The 27832-nt window shown below is 42.1% G+C and overlaps 1 protein-coding gene across 6 annotated transcripts in view; it reads left to right on the top strand.

The window, feature by feature from the left end:
* LMBRD1 (LMBR1 domain containing 1) overlaps window positions 1–27832 on the top strand; it is a 235113-nt gene that overhangs the window by 57841 nt on the left and 149440 nt on the right. For all 6 annotated transcript variants that reach the window (XM_043542453.1, XM_037894279.1, XM_037894280.1 and 3 more), the window contains exon 6: window positions 15030–15118. In XM_043542453.1, the coding sequence (XP_043398388.1) occupies window positions 15030–15118 (89 nt within the window). The remainder of the gene's footprint in view (window positions 1–15029; window positions 15119–27832) is intronic.

Here is a 27832-nt window from a genome sequence, read left to right as displayed (position 1 = left end):
CCAGCACTATGCATAAGTCTATCTAGATGCCTAGTGAGATCTGCAACCTTCGCACCAGGCAGGCAAGTCACCATACAGTTCTCCAGGTCATCACAAACCCAGCTGTCTATGTTTCTAATAATGGAATCTCCCATTACTAACACCTGCCTTTTCCTGGAGAGGTAACCTCAGTGCAAGAGGATACCACAATATCTGAAAGGAGGGTCCCAACTATAGGAAGGTTTCCCTCTGCTCTCGTTGACTGCTCTCCTTCTCAGGGCCTTTAATCCTCAACAGCGCAGGGGTTGTCTGACTGGAGGTGGGACATATCTACAGTGTCCCGGAAAGCCTCATCAACATACCTCTCTGCCTCCCTTAGCTCCTCCAGTTCTGCCACCCTGGCCTCCAGGGCCCGTATATGGTCTCTGAGGGCCAGGAGCTCCTTGCACTGAGTGCACACATACACCAACCGCCCTCAGGGCAGGTAATCATACATGCTACGCTGATAGCAATAAATACAATAGCCCCCACTCTGCTGCTGGGCTTCTGCCTGCATTCTCTCCTTCAGCTACCTAGGTTAATGATAGAGTTTTTGTTTAAATCAAGAAGTTTTGATAGTTTAGTTTAAAGGTTTTAAAGAATGGCAAGTGTACCTCGCCCCCTTTCCACTCCCCTTCCAAACTCCCTCTTGAAACTCCCTGTTAGCGGTCCCTGTTTGCAGAGCTCCCTGGTCGCTTGCTCACTGCTTTATAAAGCCCTGGTCTTCTTGATAGCCCTGCCCCTTGACTAAGGCTCAGCCAATGAACAGAGGCTTCTGGATTTCAAACCTTGTTTAGAAGCTCACAGTTTCCAACTGCTGGCCACAGCACACAGTCCTTCAAACAGACAAACACACACAAGCTCTGCATACAGCAAGTAACCCCCAAACACACTACAGACAACCACTTACCCCAAGGGTCTCATATTTGCTTCTCCTTCACCTGGAGAGCTCCCTCGCAAAACTCCCTGATAGCGGTCCCTGTTTGCCAGACAATAGAGGGATACAGACAGATGTGACGATGAGAAAACAATGTGACTACTATGTTAGTCAAGATGATAGTGATATCAGTGTACCAGTAACCTAACTATTACTTTTTTGTAGGCATCACAGCAAAGGAGAGTTTTAAGGAGAGATTTGGAGGATAATGTTCGTATGAATATTTAACAAGTAGGTGATGGAGGCCAGTGTCATTATCCAATCATAGTTGACACTGGCGTCCATGACCCACTTTTTAAATCTTCATACAAACACCTTCTCCAGTGCTTTCTCCCATATTGCCCTTTATGCTCAGGAAGAGCTCCTTATGAACATCCACAAAGTCTGGACAGAAGGAGACAGTTCTGGAGCAGAGTGGTAGATCTGTGAGTAGTCAACATATAGATAGTTTTGTTTGCAGGTGAATTACCCAGACATAAGATGTAAAGGCAAAACAGAAGGGTATGAAGGACAGAGCCTTTTGGTACCATCAAAGTCTGAGAGGGAAAGAGGAGAAATTGTCTGACTTCTCATGTTTAAAATTCTTTAAACAAAATCCAAGAATTTCAAGTAATTTTAACTAAAAAAAAGTTTTGTTTCACAATCTTGAAACATTAAATTTTTCAGACATTTGGAACCAAAACAATTCAATGAAATAAACATGAATTTACAAAATGCATTAGTGTTGCAGAACTTGCATTTTCTAGAATTGGTTAAATTTCCCTGAGATCTTAGAGATAAAAGGGTGTTCAGCTGTGGGATGTTAGCTTGAGGCAAATAGAGCAAAGGGTGGATATTTTTAAGATGCAAAACTAAAGCATGTTTATGTTGTGAAGGAAGCCAGGGGAGATTGACGTTAAGGAAAAGAGTAAAAGAGGGGATGAGACTTGCTGCAAGGGACATTAGGGGATGGGATATAATCTCTGGGGCAAGTGAAAGGGCTAGAGAGCAGCCAAGAAACTTCTGAGTCTGACAGGAGAGAAAGACGAGACAATTGCAGAAGTGGAAGGGAAAGCAAGGAGATGGGGACAGTCAGGTCATTTTTTTTTTTTTTTTAATTTTGTTTCGAAAGAAATTGAGTTTTATGCAGAAAGAAGTAGAGCCAGGAGGAACGTTTGAGGAATGAATCAAAGGCGGCAAAAAGTGGCTGGGATTGTGGGCATAGGATTCAATTAAGTTAAAATAGTAAAGTTTAGTAAGAGAGATGGCAGAACCATAGGAGAAGAGAATGAACTTGTAGTGGAGAATTCAGTCTGGGTGTTAGGTCAGGTTTCAGAGTAGCAGCCATGTTAGTCTGTATCCGCAAAAAGAAAAGGAGTACTTGTGGCACCTTAGCGTCTAACAAATTTATTTGAGCATAAGCTTTCTTGAGCTACAGCTCACTTCATCCGATGAGCTGTAGCTCACGAAAGCTTATGCTCAAATAAATTTGTTAGACTCTAAGGTGCCACAAGTACTTCTTTCCTTGTAGAGTTAGGTCAGGGATGCAATGCAAAAGGAGAGGAGAAAGCAGATGCTGAAGTTGAACCAGAGCTGGGGATTCGCAGGGTAGATTCTGCGATGGGAGAGTGCAAAAGAGTTAAGAATGCAGGAGAGTGAAGCATAGAGAGAATAAACAATATGAATGGAAGAGGAGAAGGCTGAGAATAGACACAATGTCAGTAATGGTGATGGACTGCAAGTCATGGAAGGAACAAGTTAGAGGGTATGTGGGGTAGTAATAGGTGGGTAGGGCTGAATGAGATCAGGTAATGGTCAGATGAGGCTTGGTCACTGAGGGATTAGAGAGAGCAGTACTTGAAGACCAAATCAAGGCTTTTGGTGGGTGGGAGAACTGCACCAGGGCTGCAAGTCAAATGAAGAGATGGGAGCAATAAAATGTGCAGCTAGTGGGTTGGATAGTTATGGGCATGGAGTTGAACTCACTAAGGAGGTTGGGCAGTAAGAGGGAGAGAGAGTCAGAAGTCTAAATTGGTGGAAGGCTGATAGGAAGGAGTTGGATGGTATAAGACAGCAACATGGAGGGGGAGAGGAGAGAGGAATTGGATGCAGTGCTGCTCAGCAGGCAGAGTGAAAAGTGGGAGGCAGGTGCAATTACGAGTATCAGGAACTGGAGAGAAGCCTAACATGTCCACTACAGTCTGATCAAGAAAAGAGTCAGGGGTGAAAGTAACTTAAAGGATTTACCGGTATGCCGCTGGAGTCCTGAGTGGGGGCACGGCCTCAACCGGAAGAGGCGATTTAAAGGCCCCGGGGCTCTGGCTGGGAGCCCTGGGGCCTTTAAATCATCCCGCTGCAGAGGCGGCTGGGAGCTCCAGGGCTCAGGGTTCAATTAAAGGGCCCGGGGCTCTGGCTGCCGCAGAACTCCGGGCATTTTAAATCCCTGCTGGAGCCCGGCTGCCAGAGCTCCGGGGCTCTGGCAGCCGGGCTCAGGCAGGGATTTAAAGGAGCCCGTGGGGAGCCCCCGCCTGAGCCCCGCTGCTGGAGCTCTGGTGGTGCTTTAAAGGTTTCGGGGCTCCCCACTGTGGCAGGAGCACTGGGCCCTTTAAATCACTGCCGGGGAAGCCGGTCCGGTCCAGCATGGCACGGCATACTGGCTCTTGCCAGTACGCCGGACCAGACTGTCTTACTTTCACCTCTGAAAAGAGGAAAGGCTTTCCTAAGAGAGGGCGGCTGCAGAGGCAGTCAGGTGAATGCTCTGATACTTCCGAGTTTGGTTAATTGTTTTGGGCAACAAAAAAAATATACAAACGTGACCCAAAATTGTCAACCATTTTGGTGCCTCTCCCATGCATTTTTCTGTTGAATTGACTATTTGAAAAAAATTTTCACTCACTTTTACTTCTGACCTTATGCTGTATGGTGTTAAGACACTGTCCTTTTGTGCAGAATCTCAACAGTCCACTATGTTGGATGGTCAATAGAAAAAGCATGGGTACATCTACTGAATTATACTCAAGCTACTAACTGTTATGTCACTGTTTCTCATTTGCGTTTCAGATTTTGTTTTGCAAATGTAATACTGGGCCTTCTACCTCAAATTACCATTCTGCAGCCCCTTGCTTTTGTTCATAGGTGCTCCTTGAAAACTTAACTGCTTTAAGAAGCTTCTTACCTTGTCTTTTTTCAGATTAAAGGAGTACTTCTGCAACTTTTTTTCTGAAGTAAATAGTAGTTTACTTTGTTCCATGTCTTCTGTAATATGCCTTTCAATTGCTTAGTCTTTCAGCTCTGATGAATTTTATACGTAAAGTGCTTGCAACCAAAACCAATTTCCAGCATTTCTGTTCAGTCTTAACATAATTCTTTTGAGTTTCAGTCAGTGCTCTGGAGGCATATGTCACTGGCCAATTACCTTGCAGAAGGGGAGCCCACAACGAACGTGAGCTTGTATCGGCTGGGATCATAGGCTCTTTGTGTATCTCAAACTTTCAGTACATGTGCTTGTGTGACAACTTTAATTTCCTTTGCCAAAAGGTCTTTCTCTTGCAAGAATCATCCAGTGCTTTTTTTGTGTTGTCCTCATTCAAAATACTGCTTAGATCTTGTTTTAGTAATTCAAGGAGAATTTGCCCATAATAACATACCTATGAATCTTGGTAAGGAGTTTTCACTTGTAGTACTACACCTTCATTTTTCTTGGATCTAGTCAGACTTTTGTCACTAATTACGTGTATTACATAACTAATCTTATTTGGCCTGATCTTTCATTTTGGTGTTCAAAATAAAGTTTTCTTCCTTGGCATGCAGACCATTATTCAGAACTCACTGTGGTTCTTACAACAGTAGACAATTACTTTTACCTCATAGATTCTTAGTGACCATTTTTTGTTTGGCCAGGCTTCTTGATATTCCTGAATAACTTTGTTTACCTGTTTGCACTTCCTTTCCTGTTCCCATTGGAATATATTATAGGTCTCCTAATGTCTCAAGGCTCACTTCATAAAACAAGGTGGAGGATTTCACCTTCTCTGGGTTTCCTGAAATGGCACTTACTTCCATTGTTGCTGGAAGCATTGTAACCTTCTGTCCTGTACTTAGGCTTCTTTTCAGACTGAGGGATTCAGGGTCCATTTCCATTCATTTGGTCCATTTCCTCAGTTAAATGAGGTACAATAGATAGTTGACCCTACCTTTTTCACCAGTTGGATCAAAAAGTTAAAACCCTGCTTAGATCACAGATGAAAAGAACTTTTCTCATTGCTAGGTTTGTGATATGAACTACATAGTTGACCTCGGCAGTAGGTGCCCAGGACTGAAACTTTTTTGGCTGAAGGTCAGGAATTGCTATAGATAAATAGGCAGATGTTTGTCCTCAACTAGCTATGTTTAATGCAGTTTAACCATGGCCCTTTCTGCCCCATGGCTTATACTAGTTCCATGCCACTGGTTTAGATTCAGCGTTGAAAAACCCAGAGCAGCAGAGTTGCAGTCTCTGCGGTAATTAATACTGTGCCACTAATTCTGCTCAGAGGAAGCCCAATCAACCCAAAAGTAGACTGGAAATGTAGAGACTAATTTCTTAAGCATGAGACCATGATGGCAGCTGCAATTTCTGTGGCTGCTTTTGATACTGAGATTTTTTTTAAGGCCTCTCTAAATACAGATAATGTTTACGTTGTTTCCCAATTAAAAGCACAGAAGTGACTCAATTTGCAGTTTTCAGAATAACAGCCTTGTTAGTCTGTATCCGCAAAAAGAAAAGGAGTACTTGTGGCACCTTAGAGACTAACAAATTATTTGAGCATAAGCTTTCGTGAGCTACAGCTCACTTCATCGGATGCATCCAATGAAGTGAGCTGTAGCTATTTGTTAGTCTCTAAGGTGCCACAAGTACTCCTTTTCAAATTGCAGTGACATTGTGCTTGTGAACACTGGTTCCTATAGAAGCTGGCGTATGTAAAACGTTTCAGTATTTAGCTTAAGAATGTAAAATAGTAAACTGTTAACTGGTAAGCATTAGTCTTAATGGTTAGGCTGGATTAACCAGTAACTCCCAGCCTTTGGCGGGGCAGAGCAGCCGCACTGGCCCGCTGACCCAAGTCCACCAGAGAAGCCCCAGTCCCGTGGGCTGTGGCAGCCGTCCAGAGCAGCATCCCTGGGCTCCACCGGCCGGAGGAGTCCCAGCCCCTCTGTTTAATCGGTGAACTTTTAAATATTTACATCCCTAATTTAGCTAACGTTTTTCAACTTTTATTAGTATTTACATGACTGTCCAGGAGCCGTAATGGGGCCAGGACCCTATTTTCTTTTGGGGGTAAGTGCTCAGATAACATGCTAATATGTAACCTTCTAAAAACCAATACAGAGTTATACTCTGATGCATAAATACATAGTAAAAAAATGGTCCCTGCTCTGGATAGCTGACAGTTAATGTGCAGGTTTCATAAGTTATGGATATGTGCAATTTAAGGACATTTAAATAAATAAGCATTAAATCTCCTACCAATTTAGGTGAAATGTTTTTAGGACAAAGTAGTTGGCAGCGTTTCTTTAAGCCTTAAAGGTAAACTTCAAAGCAAAAAGGCTTCCCATTACTGTGTCTTTGTAGAATGATAACTGAAAAAAGGCTTCAAGATTTTCTTGATTTTTTTTTTTCTTTACACCTCAAATAACCTTATTTAGGTTATTGAAGTGTCACAGCATGCTGGGTGCTTTCCAAATGCAGATAACAGTTCTGAAGATCTTATTACCTACTTCAGAGACCAGTGAACAGAGGATTGTGAGGACTTAATATTCTTTATTTCAAATGCAAACACCTAGACATTCACGTTTAATGCAATCTCTTATGTTGTAGAGAGGAGTAAAGAAACACAAACTTTTTTCTTCACAGTGCATCTTTAAAACAGTGGCCTTTTTCATACTGTTAGCTAAGCATGTAGGTGTAGTAAAGGAGGATGTAGATGCATGCAGTCTACAGTAAGTTAAAGCTTGGATGATACTGACTAGGCGTGAGAGTTAAGTATTCCTGGACCATGGATTGACTTTTTTTTAATCATTTTTCTAAAACTAGTGGTAAGAAACACATATTGGTCCTGAAAGTATTATACTATGCCATTAAAGCGTGATAAGGTTGGTAGCTCTAACCTTAAAATTCTTTATTGCCCTTCACATTTTTATTCAGACTTGACTTTAGCAGATGAGTCTCAAATTGTTAGTCAATCTTGCTAACGCTGAGCTTCCTACTCGCTATCGGATGGTTTAAAGCGGGGTTCAAAATTTACCAGACAAATAGTGATTCAAAGTAGCTATAAAAGATATGGATGGTTGGAGCTCCAACAGCCAATACCAGGGCACTGCTCTAGAGAGGAGAAGTTGTGCATCTCTGCAGTCAGTTACTGGAAGGGGGACAGTGCTGAGATTTCTACCAGGATGCATACCTGCTAAAGTGGAACGTCTGAAAATGTGAAGAATGTATGAAAATAATGCCATGCCTTAATTGATCTAATTCAATATGCTTCATTTTGTTTGTGTATCTTTTAAGAACGTTTTTCCACTGCTAGTGCTAGCTCTTACTACATGATACAAGTATCTACTCTGTTCAATAAACTAGATTTTTGGTCCCGCTGAGCAGAACTTCTGATCTACAGAAGGCTATCAATTTTGGAAGAGAACCTCTGAATACTTGGTGTACAGTACCTCTGGCATCGAGCTATGGAACTGCCTTCAAAAGCCATGTTTGGGAGGTGCATGAGCACTCCCTCAGCGGTGATGTTCTATATTAGTGCACCTATCAGTTACTGTTCAGCCATTGCAGAGTGATTTGTTCCTAGAGATTTGTTCCTGTGTTCCTAGAGTCTTTTCTAGCTTTGTGGATGGAAAGAATATTAAGGGTTTGCACTTAACTATCCTACAGCAACTCCATGTCTCGATCTGGATGCATTAGCAGTAAATGCAGTCTCTAACCCCAAAACCTATGTACATGTACCTGCCTTGGAAGAGGTTTGTTCTGCCATTTAAAAAAAACAAAGTGCAAAGCAGGTGTCCTGCCCATAACTGTAGCATGTTAACTGTTAGGGCATGGACTACTGGGAAGATAACTGAGTGTAAGGCAGGGATTATTATCCCGTTGTATAGGGGGAAAGGCCCACACACAGGGGGTTGTGTGTATATATAGGCCAATAACTCTGCTCCCTGTTCCAGAAAAGTCACCACACATGTGCTATTCACCATGTTCCAGCCTCTCCTTGTGAAACATTGTCACCAGAACAATTGGGATTTGTTACTAGGTTTATCTGAGATCCATTGTGAATTCAACTAACCTTTGACAGCAGCATACATAGACATAAAGACAGCCTTTGATTATGTCAATAGAGCTGCCTTGTGGAAGACCCTACAAGTCATTGGTGTTTCCAACATTCTCCAGAGAACTTGATTCAAGTTCTACTTAATGATTCTGGCACGGGTGTGTCGTGGGACCCATAGTTCTGACTGGTTTTACACTAGATCCAGGGTGAAGCAGGGATGTGTCCTGGGCCCAGCCCTATGCTGTTGGAAAATGAATTGTGTCCTTGAGCATGATCTGCAAATATTGATATAACTGTCAAGTCAACTTCTTTTAGTGACCAGGACTATGCAGATGATGATTTGTATCTGGACCAAAGAGGACTATTTCAAAGATGCGGTAGAGAGCTTCCAGCTTGAGGCGGATGTTCTTGGGCAAAATCAAAAATCCATGGTGTTGGCACAAAAGTTGTGATACGAGATATCTGTGCTTCTGGACAAATTGTGGAAGTAATGGGTGACTTTATCTAGGCAGTAAACTGTCATCATCAAATGTGTTCAGCCGGCCAGATATCCAAAGTAGAATTGGTTTAGTAGCCTCATCCATGAAGGACCTGCATGAAGTCTTTTCATAAATATAAAGGGAAGGGTAACAACTTTCCTGTATACAGTACTATAAAATCCCTCCTGGCCAGAGAGACAAAATCCTTTTACCTGTAAATGGTTAAGAAGCTCATGTAACCTGGCTGGCACCTGACCAAAAGGACCAATAAGGGGACAAGATACTTTCAAATGGGGGGGTGGAGAGAAGGTTTTGGTCTGTTTGTTGTGTGTGCTTGCCCGACACAGATCAAGGAAGCCAGCAATCCAACTCCATTAGAATTAGTAAGTGCTAGTAAGGGAATGCGTTAGCTTATTTTTGTTTTGGTTTGTGATTTTTCTCTGTGCAGAGAGGAAGGTGTATTCCTGGTTTTCTTTTTGTAACTTTAAAGTTTGGCCCAGAGGAAAATCTTCTGTTTTTGAATCTGATTGCCCTGTAAGATTATCTTCTATTCTAATTTTAGAGGTGCTTCTTTTACCTTTTTTCTTTATAATAAAGTTCTGTTTCTTTTAGAATCTGATTTTTTTTTTGTGTCCTAAAAAAACCCAAAGGTTGGTCTGTGCTCATCTTGTTTATTTTCAAGTCTCCCCAGGAAAGGGGGTGTGGGGGCTTGGGGGGATATTAGGGGGGAGTAGGAACCTAAGCTGGTAGAAATAAGCTTAGGGGGGTCTTTCATGCAGGTCCCCACATCTGTACCCTAGAGTTCAGAGTGGGGAGGGAACCCTGACAAGTCTAGAACCAAAAGAAGATGAAAATTATATTCAAAAGTACATATTTATCAAACCTGAATACTTCGGTTCCTTTCCATTTAGAAGTAGAGGTGAGGGCCCCAGAGACAAGACTCATGCCTTGTGCCAAAGCCATATAAGGGGGTGGAACAGAACAAAGGGGGTAATTTACTTTGTTCTGTCTGTTAGTACTTGGAACCATTTAAATCCTACTTTTTGTATTTAATAAAATCACTTTTACTTATTAATAAACCCAGAGTAAGTGATTAATACCTGGGGGAGGAAACAGCTGTGTGTCTCTCTATCAGTGTTATAAAGGACAGACAGTTTACAAATTTACCCTGTATAAGGGCTTTATACAGAATAAAATGGATTTATTTGGGGTTTGGATCCCATTGGGAGCTGGGTTTCTGGGTGCAGGAGACAGGAACACTTCTTAAGTTGTTTTCAGTTAAGCCTGCAGCTTTTAGGGGATGTTGTTCAGACCTGGGTCTGTTTGCAGTGGGCAAGCATGTCTGGCTCAAACCAGAAAAGTCACTGAATTCTCAAGCTGCTCGGGAAAACGGGCTTAGAGGTAGTCGGAGCATAACAAGTGGCATTTCCCAAGGGGATTTCTGTGATCCAACCCATCACACTCCTAACTCCAGATATAGAAATAATACATGCAAACAAGTAGGATGAACACACTTAGTGGATTACAAAATTTCTAATGACACCATACAAGGGGTATTTAGCATAAAGCATATTCCAGCTATGTCATATTCATAAGCATATTTCCATAAAGCATATAGAGTGCAACATCAAACTATGAACCACCGCAGTTTAAGCATATTGTTGATCTTATTAGCCTTTTGGCCACAGTGTCTCATTAGAAGCTGGTGTTCAACCAGTTATTCTCCATGACCCCCAAATGTCAGTCACTGCTTTCCAGGATAGTCCCCCATCTAGTAAGTGTGGCCTACGTTCTTAGTACTTGGGTATATATGTTTACATTTAGCTGAATTAAAATGCATATTGTTTGTGCCCAGTATATGAGGCAATTCAGATTGCTTTGACAGTGATCTGTTCTCTTTATTATTTACTACTCCCCCAATTTTTGTGCTCTTCAAACTTTCAGTGATTTTTGTTTTCTTCTAGGTCATTTATAAAAATGTTCAATAGCATAGGACCCAGAACCAATCCCTTATGGGACTTGTTTAGAAATATATCCGTTTTATAGTTACATTCTGAGACCTATCCATTAGCCAATTTTAATTGCTATGTGCTATGTTAACTTTAGGTAATTCTAGTCTTTAATCAAAATGTTGTATGGTACCAAGTCAGACATCTGAAAGATGAATTTAGGACTGTCATCTAGTCCGCCTTTCATTCCAGGAGCAACACAGAGCACCTCCAGTGCCATAAGGGATGAAGTCTCTCATGCAGACCAGTGAACTCAGATCTTTCTCCTTTGCCTGAACCACCAGCTTCTTGGCAAGATCTCATGCAAGAAACTCTCCAGTTATTGATGTGACATTATTACAAGCTTTTAAAGGACCTCTTAGAAGCTTATGTCTACACTGACTTAATCTACAGACTCATAAGGCATACCTTCAGCACTGGCACCATGCCAGCATTGGCATCCTCAACCAGCCCATATCTCAACCTATGCTACCAGGGACACTGGTTCTCCTGTCACCTCTTCCTAACCATCATACAGAGCAGCCTGACAAGGATGACTGGAAAGAGAAACACCCTGGAAGACTCAAGTCTCCCTGGAGAACATCGTCTGTCTCACCAGAGGACCAGATTGGGTCGTCTGATGAGTACACCATTTGAAGAGCTCCTAGAGAGGATAACAGACCCTAGCTGTTGATAGGGTTGGAAGATCCCAAGGCAGGGACCACTGTTTTCATATCCTGTAGTCCCATCCAAAGTAGGAGCTAGCTCTCCCTCTTTGGTTCTGTTTTCTTCAACCTGCTAGGGACAGGCTGTCCCTAAATGTACAGACAGGATGAACCCACTAGCAGCTAAGGGCCTCTAGTTTTTAACACAGCATCCTGTAGCCAACATTTTAGGTGTCTCTCACAAGAGAGTGAGAGGGATTAGTCACCATATGCTGCCCCTCCCCCTCCTTGAACAGGGAGAAATGGAAGTTGGACATAATTGGAAGAAGAGCATATTCATTTGACTTTCTTGACATCAGGATATCCAATTACATGAGTCTAATATCCTACTGCAGTCATGCCTTTTGGGATGCCATGGATTCCCTTCCAGAGAAGTAAAAGGAAGCAGCAAAGACCCTAGTGATGAGGGTCATATCCAGGCCAAGCATTTGCTAAGAGCTGCCTGTGATTCTTCTGACTCAATTACCTAAATTATGGCCATGGAGGATGAGGGCTTACCAAGATATTTCTAGTTAGGCTTTTCTGGCTTTACATCAGAACCACAGGGCAAGATTGAAGATCTTCCCTTTGAGAGCATTAGCCTCTTCAGTGAGAGAGCACTAAAGGCATCAAGGCCTGGATCTTTGGATCTGATACAGATCACATCCACATATCCCTCTGCTTCTGACATCCGAGGCAAACGTCCTTGATACCAGGAGTTCCAGCCTCAGAAGTGATAGCAGCCTCTTAAGTCTGCTGCTGGAAAAAGACCCCAATAACATAGGGGCAAGATTCCTTGATGCTGCACATCAGTCCTCTACATCTGCCTTTTATCAGGGTCTTTTTGGGTGTCATGCCCTGTAAAGGTTCCTTCCCCACTCTGAACTCTAGGGTACAGATATGGGGACCTGCATGAAAGACCCCCTAAGCTTATTCTTATCAGCTTAGGTTAAAAACTTCCCCAGGGTACAAACTTTGCCTTGTCCTTGAACCCTCTGCTGCCGCCACCACCAAGCGTGTTAAAGAACAGAGAAAGAGCCCACTTGGAGACGTCTTCCCTCAACATATCCCCCCAAGCCCTACACCCCCTTTCTTGGGGAAGGCTTGATAAAAATCCTCACCAATTTGTACTGGTGAACACGGACCCAAACCCTTGTATCTTAAGAACAATGAAAAAGCAATCAGGTTCTTAAAAGAAGGATTTTAATTTAAGAAAGTAAAAGAATCACCTCTGTAAAATCAGGATGGTAAATACCTTACAGGGTAATGAGATTCAAAACCTAGAGAATCCCTCTAGGCAAAACCTTAAGTTACAAAAAGACACAAAAACAGAAATATACATTCCATTCAGCACAGCTTATTTTACTAGCCATTTAACAAAAGGAAATCTAAGGCATTTCTAGCTAGATTACTTACTAACTTACCAGAGTTTCTGAGACGGCATTCCTGATCTGTTCCCAGCAAAAGCATCTCACAGACAGACAGACAGACCCTTTGTTTCCCCCTCTCCAGCTTTGAAAGTATCTTGTCTCCTCATTGGTCATTTTGGTCAGGTGACAGCGAGGTTATCTTAGCTTCTTAACCCTTTACAGGTGAAAGGGTTTTGCATCTGGTCAGGAGGGATTTTATAGCACTGTATACAGAAAGGTGGTTACCCTTCCCTTTATGACATGCCCTTATTTGTCCTGGGGTGGAATTGCACAATTCTTCCACTATTAGACTGGGATCTGATTACAATGCTCTGTCTATTGCTTATCACTGTGCGGATCTGACAGGAACCTGTGTCCAGTGATCTACAGTGACAAACAACCTTTTTGCAACAAGTATGTCTACTAGCAAATGGTACAAAGCGTCAAAGAAAATAGTGTGCATATTTAGACTCATTTAATCTTACACTTCAAGCTAATATAGATGGGCTTCCCTCATGAGCTACTGGAATAGAACATGCACAACTTAGTTTCTTTTGGTAAGCCCAGGAGCTCTGAGGACCCAGCCTGGTCTCCATTTTACTTCCAGAATGCACCTCCCAGTCAGTTTTTCCCTCTCTCAAGGACTCACTCTTTTCAAAGCCCCTCCCTTCTGGTGTGCCTGATCCCAACTACCACTTTCCTTTATTACAAAGCCTAACTGTGAAGTCTTTCCTTTGCCTCCCCCCACCCACCTACTTGACTAACCAGGCCATCTGAGAGCAACCCTGTGGAGGTTGCTCTGTGACTTTGTCACAAGTTTTATGCCTGGGGGAATGTGATGAAACTTTCTGCTTCCTCTGACATTGTTTATATCATCTCAGAAATCTGTACATAAAACAAATCTTGGAGTACAGATCTATAATCACGACTGAGCATCCCCCAGAATTGCCACAATGGCTTTTAGAACTTTTTGGTCAGCTCCCAAAATCACACTTCATGGTTTGTGTCCCAAAAATATCTGGGCTTATTCCGGTTATGAACAAATTCCTTCTGGTTTAACCATATTGTGTAAAACCGAAATAATTAACTACAAGTAGTCTCAGGTTGTATTTTCCTTGACCCCTACAAAATAATACAGTTTATTAAAGATTAACTTGCGAAAGGGTACCTTTTATTTGCTTTTCTCAGAATTATCTTCCTTTTTTGTGCCCATTTTTGCAGTAAACCTATTCCAAGTTGCACAGTAAACAGTTGCACTCTAGCACAATCAGTGTAATATTAGTGTCTAGATGGTTGATGGTTGGGGTGGAGAATTATTTGCTGCATTTTTTTGTTTAAAAAAAGTCATCGATAGCTCAAAACTTTCCACACTCTTTTGTCAGGTTTATTTTTTTTAGGTGAGGAGGTGGTCTCTGTTCAGCATTGCTGCCAATGCACAGCATGTGTTGGTCATAATAATGGAGGCTGGAATCACACTATACTTGAATTTCTTATCAGTCCTCATGGTGTCAGAAAACCGATGTTCTCGGACCATGGGATCAGCATAAATGATATAGCATGAGACTTTTTAACTGCAAGAATAAAGTGGAAACAGATGGTCTTTTTAGAAAAACTAGTTTATTTCAAACATGTTGAGTGACTATATTTGTGAAAATTAGTGAATTGGATATTCAAATTGGACCAAAATGTATTATGAAGATAAGTATTTTAGCTTAACAAGCACTTTCTACAGCAGTATAAAAAAGTGGAAATTAATGCCATCCAACACTGAATGGATAACTGAAATGCTTATATCCCACTCTCAACTGTGCACTTGGCGGCGGCTGCTGCTGCTGCATCTGATAACATGCTCTCCACTATTTTCTATGTATGAAGAACACAGAGGTGTACACTAGATAAACTACCTGTTTAAAATAGCTATCTTAACTGAAGAGAGCACTCTTATACTATGCATAACTTGCAGGAAGAATATTAGCAACATTGGAAACTGATTTATACAAAAGCATAGCTAGTATGAAGGGATATAAACTAAAATGAAAAATTGCTCTGGAAGAAAATCATTCTGTGTGTGTGTGTGTGTATATATATATATTCAGCTTGATGTAGGAGATTTTTTCTTCAGGAGTAGATTGATTTCCCCTTAAAATATTTTAATTTGTAATAATTATTAAAAATTTTAAAAAGTGTTAAATTTTTTTCTCGTTATAGTGCCTTCATTCCGTTGGATGTTCCCCAGAAGAGAAATTCCACTGAGTGGGAGAAAGTGAAATTCCTGTTTGAGGAACTTGGAAGTAGTCGTAAGTTCTTTCAGGAATTTTGTGTTTTAACTTGGCGTTAAACAGTTAATTATATTTTATGCCTTAATAGTGCGAAGTGGCATCTGAATAAGAAAAATAGCATGTGCTTCCTCATAAGGAATAGAATTTGTTTGAATTCAGTTATTAATTGACAGGTAAAATGTTTTTAACATAGGAATTGCCATACTGGATCAGACCTGTGGTCCAGGTAGTCCAGTATTGTCTCCATCAGTAACCAGCACCAGAGGCCTGAGAGGAAGCTGCAAAAAACTGCTCCCATACTGGTGTTATCCTAATCCTTAATAGTTAGAGACTAGCTTAAACCCTGACTCAAGAAACTTTTTACCCTTTCCAAAAACTTTTTGTCATTAACGGTTATATCTCTAGACATCCTTGTTATCCATGTAAAGGTCCAATCTTTTCTTTGGATCTTACTAAGACAAAACTATAAGTGTTTAAGATCTTAAGTCATACCGCAAATGTATATAGTCTTAACATCACACAGAATTATAACCAAATAGTTGAAAAACCTTGCTCTATTGGGGTATGAGATTGGAGTTCTTTGTGTCTTTTGCACTAGACATCACACGTTTTGCAAAATAGGGAGGTGATATTCCTTTCAGTGCTCTAGATATGTGATGTCAGCTTTGCACATCAAATTTGCTGGATGGGAACCAGTTCTATTAGCTTAGCTTAGCTTACCTCAAACTTGAGTGTAGAAGGCTCCACTGAAGAAGAGTCAAGGGATGTTGAGGAGGAGGAACAGGGGTTTGTACAAGGAGTGGGAGAGACTGTTGACTTTGGACAGTCTTCCCTTACGTTTTTAGGAGTTTAGTAATTGTGGTGGATGCGCTAAGACCAGTGAAGTTCAGTACAACTAGTAATGACTTGGATGCCAAAGATGAATGGTTAATAAAAATGACAGGATTACAGTTTGTATCTTTTAATACTATGGTAATGGGTGGTATAGGAAAAACTTAAAATTGAATCGGGTTGAAGGTCTCTAAAAGCTGTATTTAACACAGGTAATAAGTCAGCATAGTTGTGGTGCTTACTGGAGGGGAAAAAATTAAACTACTCATGAAATTCTGAATTGTTAACTTAAGAAAAAGTTTGGTGTATTTATTTATTTGGAGGAGACAATGAAGACTTCTGGCCAACACTAAGCTGTAGTCAAAGGATTCTGGGATCTAGTCAAAACAGAATAATTCTGAGAAAAATACATGAACCGAGGCACTAAATGTCTTTTTGATAGTGTGGATTTGCAAGTTTTCACCACCACAAAATGTGTATCAAGACTAAGAGTTCCTGGATGCCGTTCCTTTGTCTGAATTTCTTAGATGAATTCCTGGCCCCATTGAAGTTAATGGCAAAATTCCTATTGTTACTTCAGTGGGGCCAGGATTTCATTCATTAAGTCTATGGGCAAATTGAATTAGGCTATTACGTCCTTTTATATGCTCCTCTCCATTTTAAACTTCTCCATACGAAGGTATAAAAAAATGGATCTGGGAAGATGTTGGGCATGCTTTGTAACTTCTAGAATATTAAGACTACAGTAACAAGCTTTACATCTACAATAGAATATTGCTTTTGACTTGAGCAGGATATAGTGAAGGTATACAAGAAGAGGGGGACAAAGGCTAGTTTGGGGATTTATTTAGCTTGTAAAGAAGAGGAAATGGATATCTGAAACTACACAAATATATTAAAGCCCAGTCACGCACTTCTAGTCATCCTGCTCTCCCATAATACAAAAGCAATGGGACATGTGCTGTCATTGAGACATGAAATGATGGAAATCAATTAATGTTTAATTTGCATATATGTTTCACTGCCAAAATCAATCAGGAGTTGGAGGATTAGATTTCTGAAAAAATACTTCTAATGTAAGAAGTTACACTTTGTAATTTATCTTGCTTTTAGTATATAAACAAAGCCAGTTGGCAGTAGCATATAGTTCTTTATTACACAATTGACTACAGACATTATATGGAGACAGATTACTAATTCAGATGGATAAGTGGCCTCTTGTAGTGTGACTTTGTGTCTAATTTTTTCTACAACAGATGATTGTGTTTTGAATCCTGCATATAACTTGGTCCAATGTACACTGCAGATGTGAGTCTCTCGTTTACTTACCTGGTGGTTTGAATACTTTGGGTCATATAATACGATAGGGTCTTTGATGATAACTGAACTAGTAGCAGACTGGACTCGTCTGTCAAGCATAAAAATAGTAAATAAAGGGGCTTGTTTTGTTTTTTGTTTGTAACTGTTTGAGTAACTAAATACTTCAGTCTTAAGCTTTCTGAGAATTCTGTAAGATGGTGAAAAAATTCAGTATTCGGAACAAGGTCAAACTACTTATTACTAACAGTCTTATCTGTTTACTATCCTAACTGTTGGAACACTTTGGAGGTAAAAAAGAAACATGTCCAGGATTTCTATGTAATCATAGGAAACTAAACAGAAGACTTAACATCTTATATTTTAGTGCTTCCTCCCCAGCCAGTACTGAATTTCAGTCCCTTTGCTCAATACTTTTCTTGTTTTGGTAAAACATTTTGTTTTTATCATATCTTCATCCTTATTGGGTTTTTGTTCATCACATACAGGCTTCTTCTCACCACATTACCATCCCTTGACTCACTGAACTGACCCTGCCTTTTCCACCACATCAAGTTCGTCTTTTGCTTTGCTTTTAAAAGTCCATCACAATTTTTCCCCACCCAGATTATCTTTTTTGTTGTTGATACATAGGGCCCTTTGTTTTCGGTTTTCATTTTATTTAGTTTTTCCTGGGAACTTGAGTGTTTATTACCACGATAACAAAAAGAGGCAAAAATCAGGGCAAAAAACTATATTAATTTTTCTGGGTGACTATCTGGGTTTTGTTTGGTGGATGGAAAGATGGCGAGAAAAGTGTTTAGTAGATTAATGCTTTGAATTCTGTTCATCAATGTGGTTTGCTGCAGAACTAAAACAGAACTCAAAACATAATGCCACCTCTGAGTTTAAGTATAAGAAAACTATATCTCTAATCCCCAAATAAAACTTGTAATTTGAATAATCAGTTGACTGTTGTAACCCTTGAACTATTAGCCTATAAATATTTACCTTTAAGAATTGGGCCACACCATTTGCAGCGCATACACTCAACTTCATCCTTTTCTCCTGTTTTTTTTTTAATTTCTAATACTTCCCTGTGTTCTGAAATGTATTCGATACAGATTTTCATTTTCTTCCTATTTTAGTGTGTCAGATCTTTCATCGATTATCTGCAGATGCACATGCACTTCAGAGCTTGTGTTGTGTGCATCTTCTAGACTAATACAAAGCCTTACTTCAATAGGCAGCTTTGCATATACACACACACAAACTAATGTATGGCATGAGATATATGTATTAAAATAATACATTGTTTTATTAGGAAAATACAATACACGTTTTTTAATGATTTGAATGATACAAAAGCAGGGTGAAAATCGGACAAAACTGAATAATTTTTGTAAACCCCAGGAATTTTTTGGTAAAAATTAGTTTTCAGTTTAAACCAAGGGGCTTATTGATACACCACTTCTGCTGTGCAAGTGATAACTGAAACATCAATTTCTTCCTTGTCTGCTTCTCCAGTAAGCATCTTTAAACTTTCGTCTGTTGCTCCTTGTACGTGAACTTTCTGAGCTAGACCATGAATTACCAAGAGAAAGTTCTTTCAAATCCCCCCTCCTCAAGATCCACTTCTTGATCCCTAGAAGACATTGCTAACTAGGACTACTTGTTATGTTGAAACATGCTTGTTTCACATTTACCTTATCTGTCTCCCCTTCCCGCACTTTTGCTTTTTTTTATAAAGCAAAAGTGTGCTGTGCCTACCATGATAGGGTTCCCATATCTTAACTAGGGCCTCTAGCTACTTCCATAATAAGTGAAATTATTTAGGCCGAAGATCTTTGGGAATTGACTTGGAACTATCAGCTTATGCTCTTAGCCTATGTAAGCACACTCCTATTACTGGTTTCAGAGTAGCAGCCGTGTTAGTCTGTATCCGCAAAAGAAAAGGAGTACTTGTGGCACCTTAGAGACTAACAGATTTATTAGAGCATAAGCTTTCATGAGCTACAGCTCACTTCATTATTACTGTTTCCTTAAATATTGTTTTAGGCTCATTTACTTACTTATTGTCTCATTTGTATTGTAACCTCTTGAGGACAGAAGAGTGCTTAATCTTCCACATTCCAAGCTCTTTTTCAGTCGTTGTGGATAACATACATATCCTCTGTCATTCAGGCTTGTAACTTCAGTATCATCTTAGACTCCGCATTCTCTAGATCCTCACATCCAGGTCATGTCTAAATCTTACCAATTCTTCTAGCATAACATCGCTAAGATGTGCCTCTTCTCTGAATCTATGCAACTAAAACCTGTCGTCTTTTCTTGACAACGTACTCACTGGCCTTGATAAATGCAGTCTTGCTTTCTTATATCTAATCAAAACACTGCTGTAAAGATAATTTTCCTAGCTTGTTGCTTCAACCATGTTAATCTCTCTTTCTGTCCTCCCCCCCCTCACCCTCCCCCCGGAACTTTCATAGTATGTCTCCATGATACTTCTCAACTCTTAAATGCTGTGGTTATGACAACTCCTGTATCTGCTGTGCCACAGATGCCAGCATTCATCACCCATTTGTTATACTTTGAAACAGCACCTTGATGCTTGTGCTCTTGCTACCTCTCACACGTGGGTAGATTCCCCATAAACATCCACAAAACTAGCTCACTGTCATAATTCATATCCCTCCTTAAATCGCTGCTTCATTACGCTTTTGAAACACTTAGACAGCTGGTGTGCTGACAATTGCCTATCATGCTGACAATATATTGTCTCATTGTTTTCCTGTACTCCCTTGTCTCTGTAACCCCCTAATGTCCTGTCTTACACTTTAGATAAGACCTTTGTAGCAGGGACTGTCTCCATGTATTTGAACAGTGCCAAGCATAATGGGTTCTTGGTCTATGATTGGGGCTAGTAAGGGCTAGCACTATACAAATAATGTTTTATACTAATAAATCAAGGAGAAACTGAACAGCCATACCTGCAACCCATATGGTCATATAGTTGGCAGAATTTGACTGAGGTTATAAAACGTTTCAGAGCCTGCATGGTGGCTTGAAATGAAGGATGTAGTTTCAGATGGATAGCTAACTAGAAAAAACAGTTTCAGGTTACACACTGATTCAATAGATAAGTGTCGTCATGGGTTTGAAGATATTTGTCGTAACTCAAAGCATCTATACTCTGACTACAGGGCTAGTTTAGCTCAATATAAACTTTTGGAGAAAGAGAATGTTTGGGGGAAAAAAATCTCCTGGAGTTTTAGTTAAGTAAATGAGTACCATGAAAGGGACGTTCTCAGCTTAAAAAATACTGCTTTCTGAAAATGTTGTGCCTACTATTGCTCCAAGTAATGTCTGACATTAAGCTGAAATTAGTGAAAATCTTTCCAGTTTACTTTTTCTGCTGTATAATCCAGTTCTTCTTACAGTGCTTTCTCATGTCCATTCAACTTAGGTGTGTGCTCACCACATGCACTGGTGCCAGAAGTGTTTTCCCTCAGCAATATCCATCGGGGACTGGGCTCCGGTGCCCCCCTGGAGTGGCAGGCCTATGCCACGGTATATAAGGCGCTGCCGGCTTCCCCCCACCCTCAGTTCCTTCTTGCCACCAGTGACCATGCTGGAACTGTAGCTGCTTTAGCTGGCTCTGTTGTTTATACGAACTCGTTAATTCTTGTATGATAGTGTATATAGTTTTCTGTTAGTGTTAGTAAATCCCTTAGCTATAGTTAGAGACTTCATAGGTCCCAAACGGGACTTTTCCTTGGGATGGGGCATGCCCTGGTCCCCAGGCTTTAAGCCCTGTGATTGCTGCAAGAGGTCCATGACCATTAGTGATCCACACAGCAGCTGTCTGTGTTGCTTGGGTGAAGGGCACATTAGTGAAAAGTGCAAAATTTGCAAGTCCTTCAAGTGAAAGACTAAGAAGGAGTGCGGTATTCGAGTGATAGAGTGATCCTTATGGAATTGGCCCTTACCCCGGGCACCAGAGCAACGCTCCGACTCAGCACCGAGCCTTGTGCCCTCAGTACGCAGTGTCCCACTAGGACCGTTCACTGGCCGGTTCCAGTCCACATCCGGGGCTCCGACCAAGAAGACTGCATGGGCTCCGTCTCCAAGTTCCCGCAAGGGAAAAGATAAGTCTGTGTGCGAACCAGGTCCCGGGCCGGGCAAGTCTTTACCCCCTGTAGGAATCTCAGGCCAAAGCTTTGGTTGAGCGGGGTAGCCTGCCCGCAAGCCACCCCGCATAGTGGCAGAGGCCTACACCAGTTCCAGGTACTGTCCATGTCGGAGGCCCTGCAGGCAGCACATGAGATCATGTCCCTCCTGGTGCTGCCCACACTGGCTCCTGCAATTCCCCGGTGACAGGGTAAACCCACATTTGGACTGCCCCAGTCCCCACCTCAGTGGTACCGTTCCCTGTCACGGGGCACGTCGCACCAGCGCTCGCCCTCCCATAGCCGCCATGTCTCTGACTGTGAAAGGCAGACGCAACACAGCCTCATTCGGTTCCCAGACTTTGGGCGCTGGCGGAGAGGCTTGAGGTGCAGCTCGCCAACGACCAGGCGCAGACCTCTGGTAGCACATGCCCTCCAGCAGGAGTACTGTTCCCAGCACCCGGTATCTCCGAGACCACAGTACCGCTCCAGGGACCCATCAAGTGATCAACGCTACCATTCCTCTGACAGTCACCGATCCCCTAGGAGGGCATCACCGCGTGCGGGCCAATTCTGACTCCTGGTCCTGCGCCTCATCCTGGTACCATTTGTCAAGTGCGAGACGTAGGTTGCCGGCCTCAGACAGTCACAGATCCGTCAAGCGCCACCGGTCCCCAGGACCCCATTTCAGATCAAACTCCAGGCAGAGTGACCGGCATCGGTTGGGGCAGAGCCACTATTCTGCTCTGTCCTGGTCGCCTGGGAGCGACTGCTCAGGATCCAGCCCTGGTTCAGAGCGAGGTTCCCTGACAGTGGGACACTGGCACCGAAACCAGCCCCGTGGCCTTAGGTACAGTGGCTGGCACCATGGTACCCATGGAACCTGTGGGGGTTCACCCAGGCCTCCCCGCTCTGTGTTCGGAGCCTCCGAGACCAGCTGCCTCTCTCTCTCCTGACCTCCTCCAGTGCACAAAGCCTTGGCACAAGGACCCCGCAAGTCCAAGAGGGAGTAGGGGAGCAAGCCACTGGGCCACCAATGGTTGTGGAGGACCCTACGACACCAGCATCCTCCTCCTTATCACCAGACGAGGCTATAACAGGGCCCCTGGTTCCTCTGGATGATGCTAAAGTGCAGCAGAAGCTACTGAAGAGGGTCGCTACCAACCCGGGTCTTCAGGCGGAGGAGTTAGACGAGTCCTCGGACTCTCCTTCGATTCCCCTGCTCCATAGCACCGGCCAGGGTGGCTTTGCCCCTTCATGAAGGGGTCTCAAAGATCATTAATATCCTGTGGCAAAGTCCTTCCTCCGTTCCCGGCTATATCCAAGGGAGCTAAGCACAAGGCCTTTGTACCATCCAAAGGCCACAAGTACCTGTGCACCCACCCTGCTCCCAACTCCCTAGTGGTAGAGGCAGTTAACCACAGGGAGTGACAGAGTCAGCCTGGGGTACCCCTAAGAATAAAGGACTCCAAGAGACTAGACTTGTTTGGGCGTAAGGTTTATTCATCCTCTAGTCAAGGGTGGCCAACGATCAGGCCCTCCTGGGACGCTATGACTTTAAGGAGGAGTTCCAGGCAATCATGGAGGAGGGCATGACTGTGGCCAGGGCGATGCTCCAGGCCACGTTGGATGCAGCAGATATCACCGCCCGAACCCTGGCCTTAGCCATCACTGAGCGCAGGGCATCCTGGCTGCTCCTCTCTGGCTTGTCTGTGGAGGCTCAGCAGTCAGTGCAATCACACCTGAAAAATCAGGATGGAAGATAACTTTACAGGATCAGGTTTCAGAGTAACAGCCATATTAGTCTGTATTCGCAAAAAGAAAAGGAGTACTTGTGGCACCTTAGAGACTAACCAATTTATTTGAGCATAAGCTTTCGTGAGCTACAGCTTTTCTTTTTACAGGGTCAATACAGAGATTTAAAACAGAGGATTCCCCTCTGGCTCAGCTTCACAGTTACAAAAACAGGAATAAAACTACCTTTGTAGCATAGGAAAATTCACAAGCCAAAACAAAAGATAACCTAATGCATATTTCCTTGCCCTACTTACAATTTCTGTAATTTTAGATGATTTATTCCAGGTATATTTTCAGGAGATGTTGTACCTGGTCTCTCCCTCCATCCAGACAGGGAACAAAGAGAGCCACAAACAAATCCTCCCCCCGCTCCACAGTTTGAAAGTATCTTCTTTCCTCTTTTTGGTCAGGTGCCAACTAGGTTATTTGAGCTTAACCCCTTACAGCTAAAGTAATTTACTACAGCTGCCAAAGACGGATTTTATGCTACCCTTCTCTCTATATTTGACAACCATTGACTCCAGGTAAATTTAGGCAATATATTGTACAAGTAGAAATTTTCCATGGTAGATGGGCCTGCAGACAAACAACCAGCCATATTACTAGCATTATCATAAAATTGTCCACGGCAGTTAGATGTATCCAAACCTAGGTTATTTATCGTAGCCACCACAGCCTTGCCCAGTTTTGCACCTGTGGTTCTTAAAAGGTTGAAACAATCACTCAATTATTTGTCCCTCTGAATTGAAGAATCAGAATATGAGTGTGAGTTGGTCTATATGCACTCCATGAGGTACTGAATCAACAATTACAGGAATTGTTGGCTTGCTGTAATTCTCCTGCTATGATATTTTTAATTTTCTTTCTTACCAAGTCAATTAATTTGTTATACATATTTGAGGAAAGATCAGAGGGTTTATTTCTTTCCAAATTTAGCCAGGTAGTCAGCCAGAGATAGATGAAACTTTGACGTTAGCTCTAGAATCCCTAGTGACTGAATCATTCTTCTGAAAGAGCATTTAATCTACTGAAAAAAAAAGCAAATAAGCTAAGCACTAAATATTTCTTGGAGAGCAAATAAGCCAATATTACTCAACTTCATCGAAGACCGAAAGTTGTTGAACAAACTTTTTTCTCGTCCCTGCAATTGCCCAAAAGTCAGGAAGTTTTCTACATCTGTATTTCTACACACAGCCTGTCAAGGTTCCTTCCCCACTCTGAACTCTAGGGTACAGATGTGGGAACCTGCATGAAAACCTCCTAAGCTTACTTTTACCAGCTTAGGTTAAAACTTCCCCAAGGTACAAACTATTTTACCTTTTGCCCTTGGACTTTCGCTGCCACCACCAAACGTCTAACAGGGATATAATTGGGAAAGAGCCCGTTTGGAAACATCTTTCCCCCCCAAAATCCTCCCAAATCTTACACCCCCTTTCCTGGGGAAGGTTTGATTAAAAATCCTCACCAGTTTGCATAGGTGAACACAGACCCAAACCCTTGGATCTTAAGAAGAATGAAAAAAAGCATTCAGATTCTTAAAAAGAATTTTAATAGAAGACAAAGTAAAAAGAATCACCTCTGTAAAATCAGGATGGTAAATACCTTACAGGGTAATCAGATTCAAAACATAGAGAATCCCTCTAGGCAAAACCTTAAGTTACAAAAAGATACAAAAACAAGAATCTACATTCCATTTAGCACAGCTTCTTTTCTCAGCCATTTAAAGGAATCAGAACCGAACGCATATCTAGCTAGATTACATACTAAGTTCTAAGACTCCATTCCTGTTCTGTCCCCAGCAAAAGCATCACACAAACAGAGAGAGAGACTTTGTTTCTCCCTGCCCCCAGCTTTTGAAAGTATCTTGTCTCCTCATTGATCGTTTTGGTCAGGTGCCAGCGAGGATATCCTAGCTTCTTAACCCTTTACAGGTGAAAGGGTTTTTCCTCTGGCCAGGAGGCATTTTAAAGGTGTTTACCCTTCACTTTATATTTATGACACAGCCAAACCTTTAGGAACCCAATTCTGCCTGTTGTTTTCATCTAGCTTTCGCCACAGTGCAAGATCTGTAGAAACTTGGTCAGTGGTAAATATCTCTTTTTGCATAGCTTTGAAAGCAGCAACACACTGCTGTATCTCTATGGCCTTTCCTCCTGCTTTCAAATTTTCAACATCGCCAGGTCCAGTCAGGCTGCATTGTTCCTGGTCCTCCTCCTCTTCCTCTTCACACCCCCCCACCCCCTCAGCAGAGCCATTTCACAACTCTTTTTTTTAGGGGCTTTTCTGGATTTAAAACAGACTGATTAAACTTCAGATTTTTTTCTAATAAAGCTGCTTCTTTTAAACAATGGTTGGTGTATGAAATCATGATTTGTAAATTAGCATATCAGAAGTATAGGTTAGTATAGTTAGAATACATTTTTCAATGCAAGCAAGTATGTGATGGTATGGATGTTAATTTAAATATTCATGTTGCAGTTCAAGTGCATTCTTGTATGTCTAAAATAGATGTGTCAAGAACACTCAAACCATTTTTAGTGAGTTAGCGGTGGTCCCTGCTCTTTTGGGTCAGTGGGAGGCCACTCCACCTCACTACATCACTATGCGTTGCCCACAGTTAAGGAATTAGCAGGGGAATACACAGCCTGTGGCTCTGGCCTGGCAGAGCAACAGTCAGTTAAGGTCTCTAGCCTGCAGTCAGGGCAGAGTAGCAAACATTTATGGGCCTGGGCCCTCAGTCCGGGCGGGACAGTAAGGAGTCTGTGGCTTGGGCCTTTACTCAGGGCTGAGCCCCCGCCCCCCCCCCCCCCCCCAAAAAAAAAAAAAAAAAAAAAGGGTTGGGCATCCTAGCTCTGGACGGTTGGCAAATACAGGCTTATTGGCCTAGAGTGGGGGACTGCCACCCCAGGGGTGGGGTGGCAGGGGATAGGGGGTCATGGGCCTCCCGATTCCATTGCGTCCCAGCCCAGGGCCCTAACAGTGGCGGACTATTCCGCCACTGGGTCAGCAGAGAATCCAGCTACAACATGCTGACTCTGTCTCTGGCAGAAACGCAGCCAGACTCGGGTTGGCTGCCACTGGACCACTTCCTGGCCTCCCCTCGTGGTGTACTTGCATCTCTGGGGTGTCTTCCGACTCCTTAAGCTAGGTAGCTGGTGGCAGTCCCAGCGACACCTCAGTGCCTTGGTCAGCAGGCAGCTCTAGCCAGTCCTCAGCTCAGTGAGGGTCCGCTGCAGTCTCCCAACTCAGGAGCGGGCAGGAGGCGTCTGTCTTCTTTGGCGGCTGCAGCCCAACTGATTTCCTTGATCCATCTTTTATACTTCCTGTTCCTCCCCCTGATTTCTGGTGGAGGGGTGAACGTGGCCTGGTTCTATCCTCCAGGGTTCAGAGCGCGGTTCCTTCCCCTCTGGCTCAGTGGGAGGCCACTCCCACCTCATCACACCATCTTATAAGGAGGGTGTGGTATCAAATGTTAGTAAATAAAAATGTAAAATTGTGAACTGTATTTCTTGCTCTTGCAGAAATGTATACAGAATACATATTTGTTTTGAGCCTTTAAATAAAAAAAGGAAGAAATATCTGCAGTCATAATTATGGAGCCCTTAGTTTTCTGGGGGACCTGGGTTCCATAGGCCCATCTTTTAATAGGGCCCTGCTTGCTGGCTGGGAAGGAAGAGATTTCATTTTTGTAGTTTGTCTTGGGTGGGTGGTTTTCAGACACATGACTCCTTGAGCATCAGAATGAGTACCATGATTGATAGATAAAGTTCAGCTCCAAGCTCATCTGCGCCCATGGCAACATTCAACTTGAGGTGGACAGCTGCAGAGAACATATCTAACTGGATAGGTTTGTTTAATGTTTTTTTGGCTCCTGATCCAAGACCAGAAGGGAGATATGGTTATTAAATTCATTTATTGGGGTAGAGTTGTATCTGAGTGAAATAGCTTTATTTAAAATAAATTCCAATTAATGTTAATTTAAATAAAATAAAATAGTTTCATGTTTAAATGTAGATGGTTCATGGCCCTTAGACAGTCTTTAACTTTATGATCTTGAGGAAAAAATCTTTGGGTGAAATTTAAATGTTGAATCTTCTCAGTATTAAATGTTAGCCTGGCAGTATCCAAGGTTATGTGAATATTTCCATTGGTGTAACTATACCAGGAGGTTGCACCAATGTAACTAGACTGATTTTATTCATTTATTTATTTATTTAAGTTGCCCCTGTGCAGGTTGTCTAGATAAGCCTTCGTCAGATTAATCTTGCATGAGGATTTCTTAAAACCATTAAAAACTGTAGCACAACTTTTATTTAAAACTTCAAGAAGAAGAGCCCTTGCAAGATTCATGTGAGCAGTAAAGTATGTCTTTGCATATGCAAGCATGAAATAACAGAAGTCACTGAAAGTCAAAAATATGAACCCTCTATCTGAAAGGCAAAGCCACCCAAAAAAATTCGATTTCCCTGTGCTGTAGGACAATTGACATCTTTCAAAAGACATCTTCCATTGACTGTCAGGAAATGCCAATAAGAAAACATAGCAAATGGATCAAAGCAGATTACCTAGCAAATAAAACAAACATGCAATCTAAGCTTAATATACTAAAGAAATTGGTTATAAGTAGCAAACTCTCACC

This window comes from Chelonia mydas, chromosome 3 (assembly GCF_015237465.2).
Source record: "Chelonia mydas isolate rCheMyd1 chromosome 3, rCheMyd1.pri.v2, whole genome shotgun sequence".
Lineage (NCBI taxonomy): Eukaryota > Metazoa > Chordata > Testudines > Cheloniidae > Chelonia > Chelonia mydas.
This window is presented reverse-complemented; position numbering and strand designations above follow the sequence as displayed.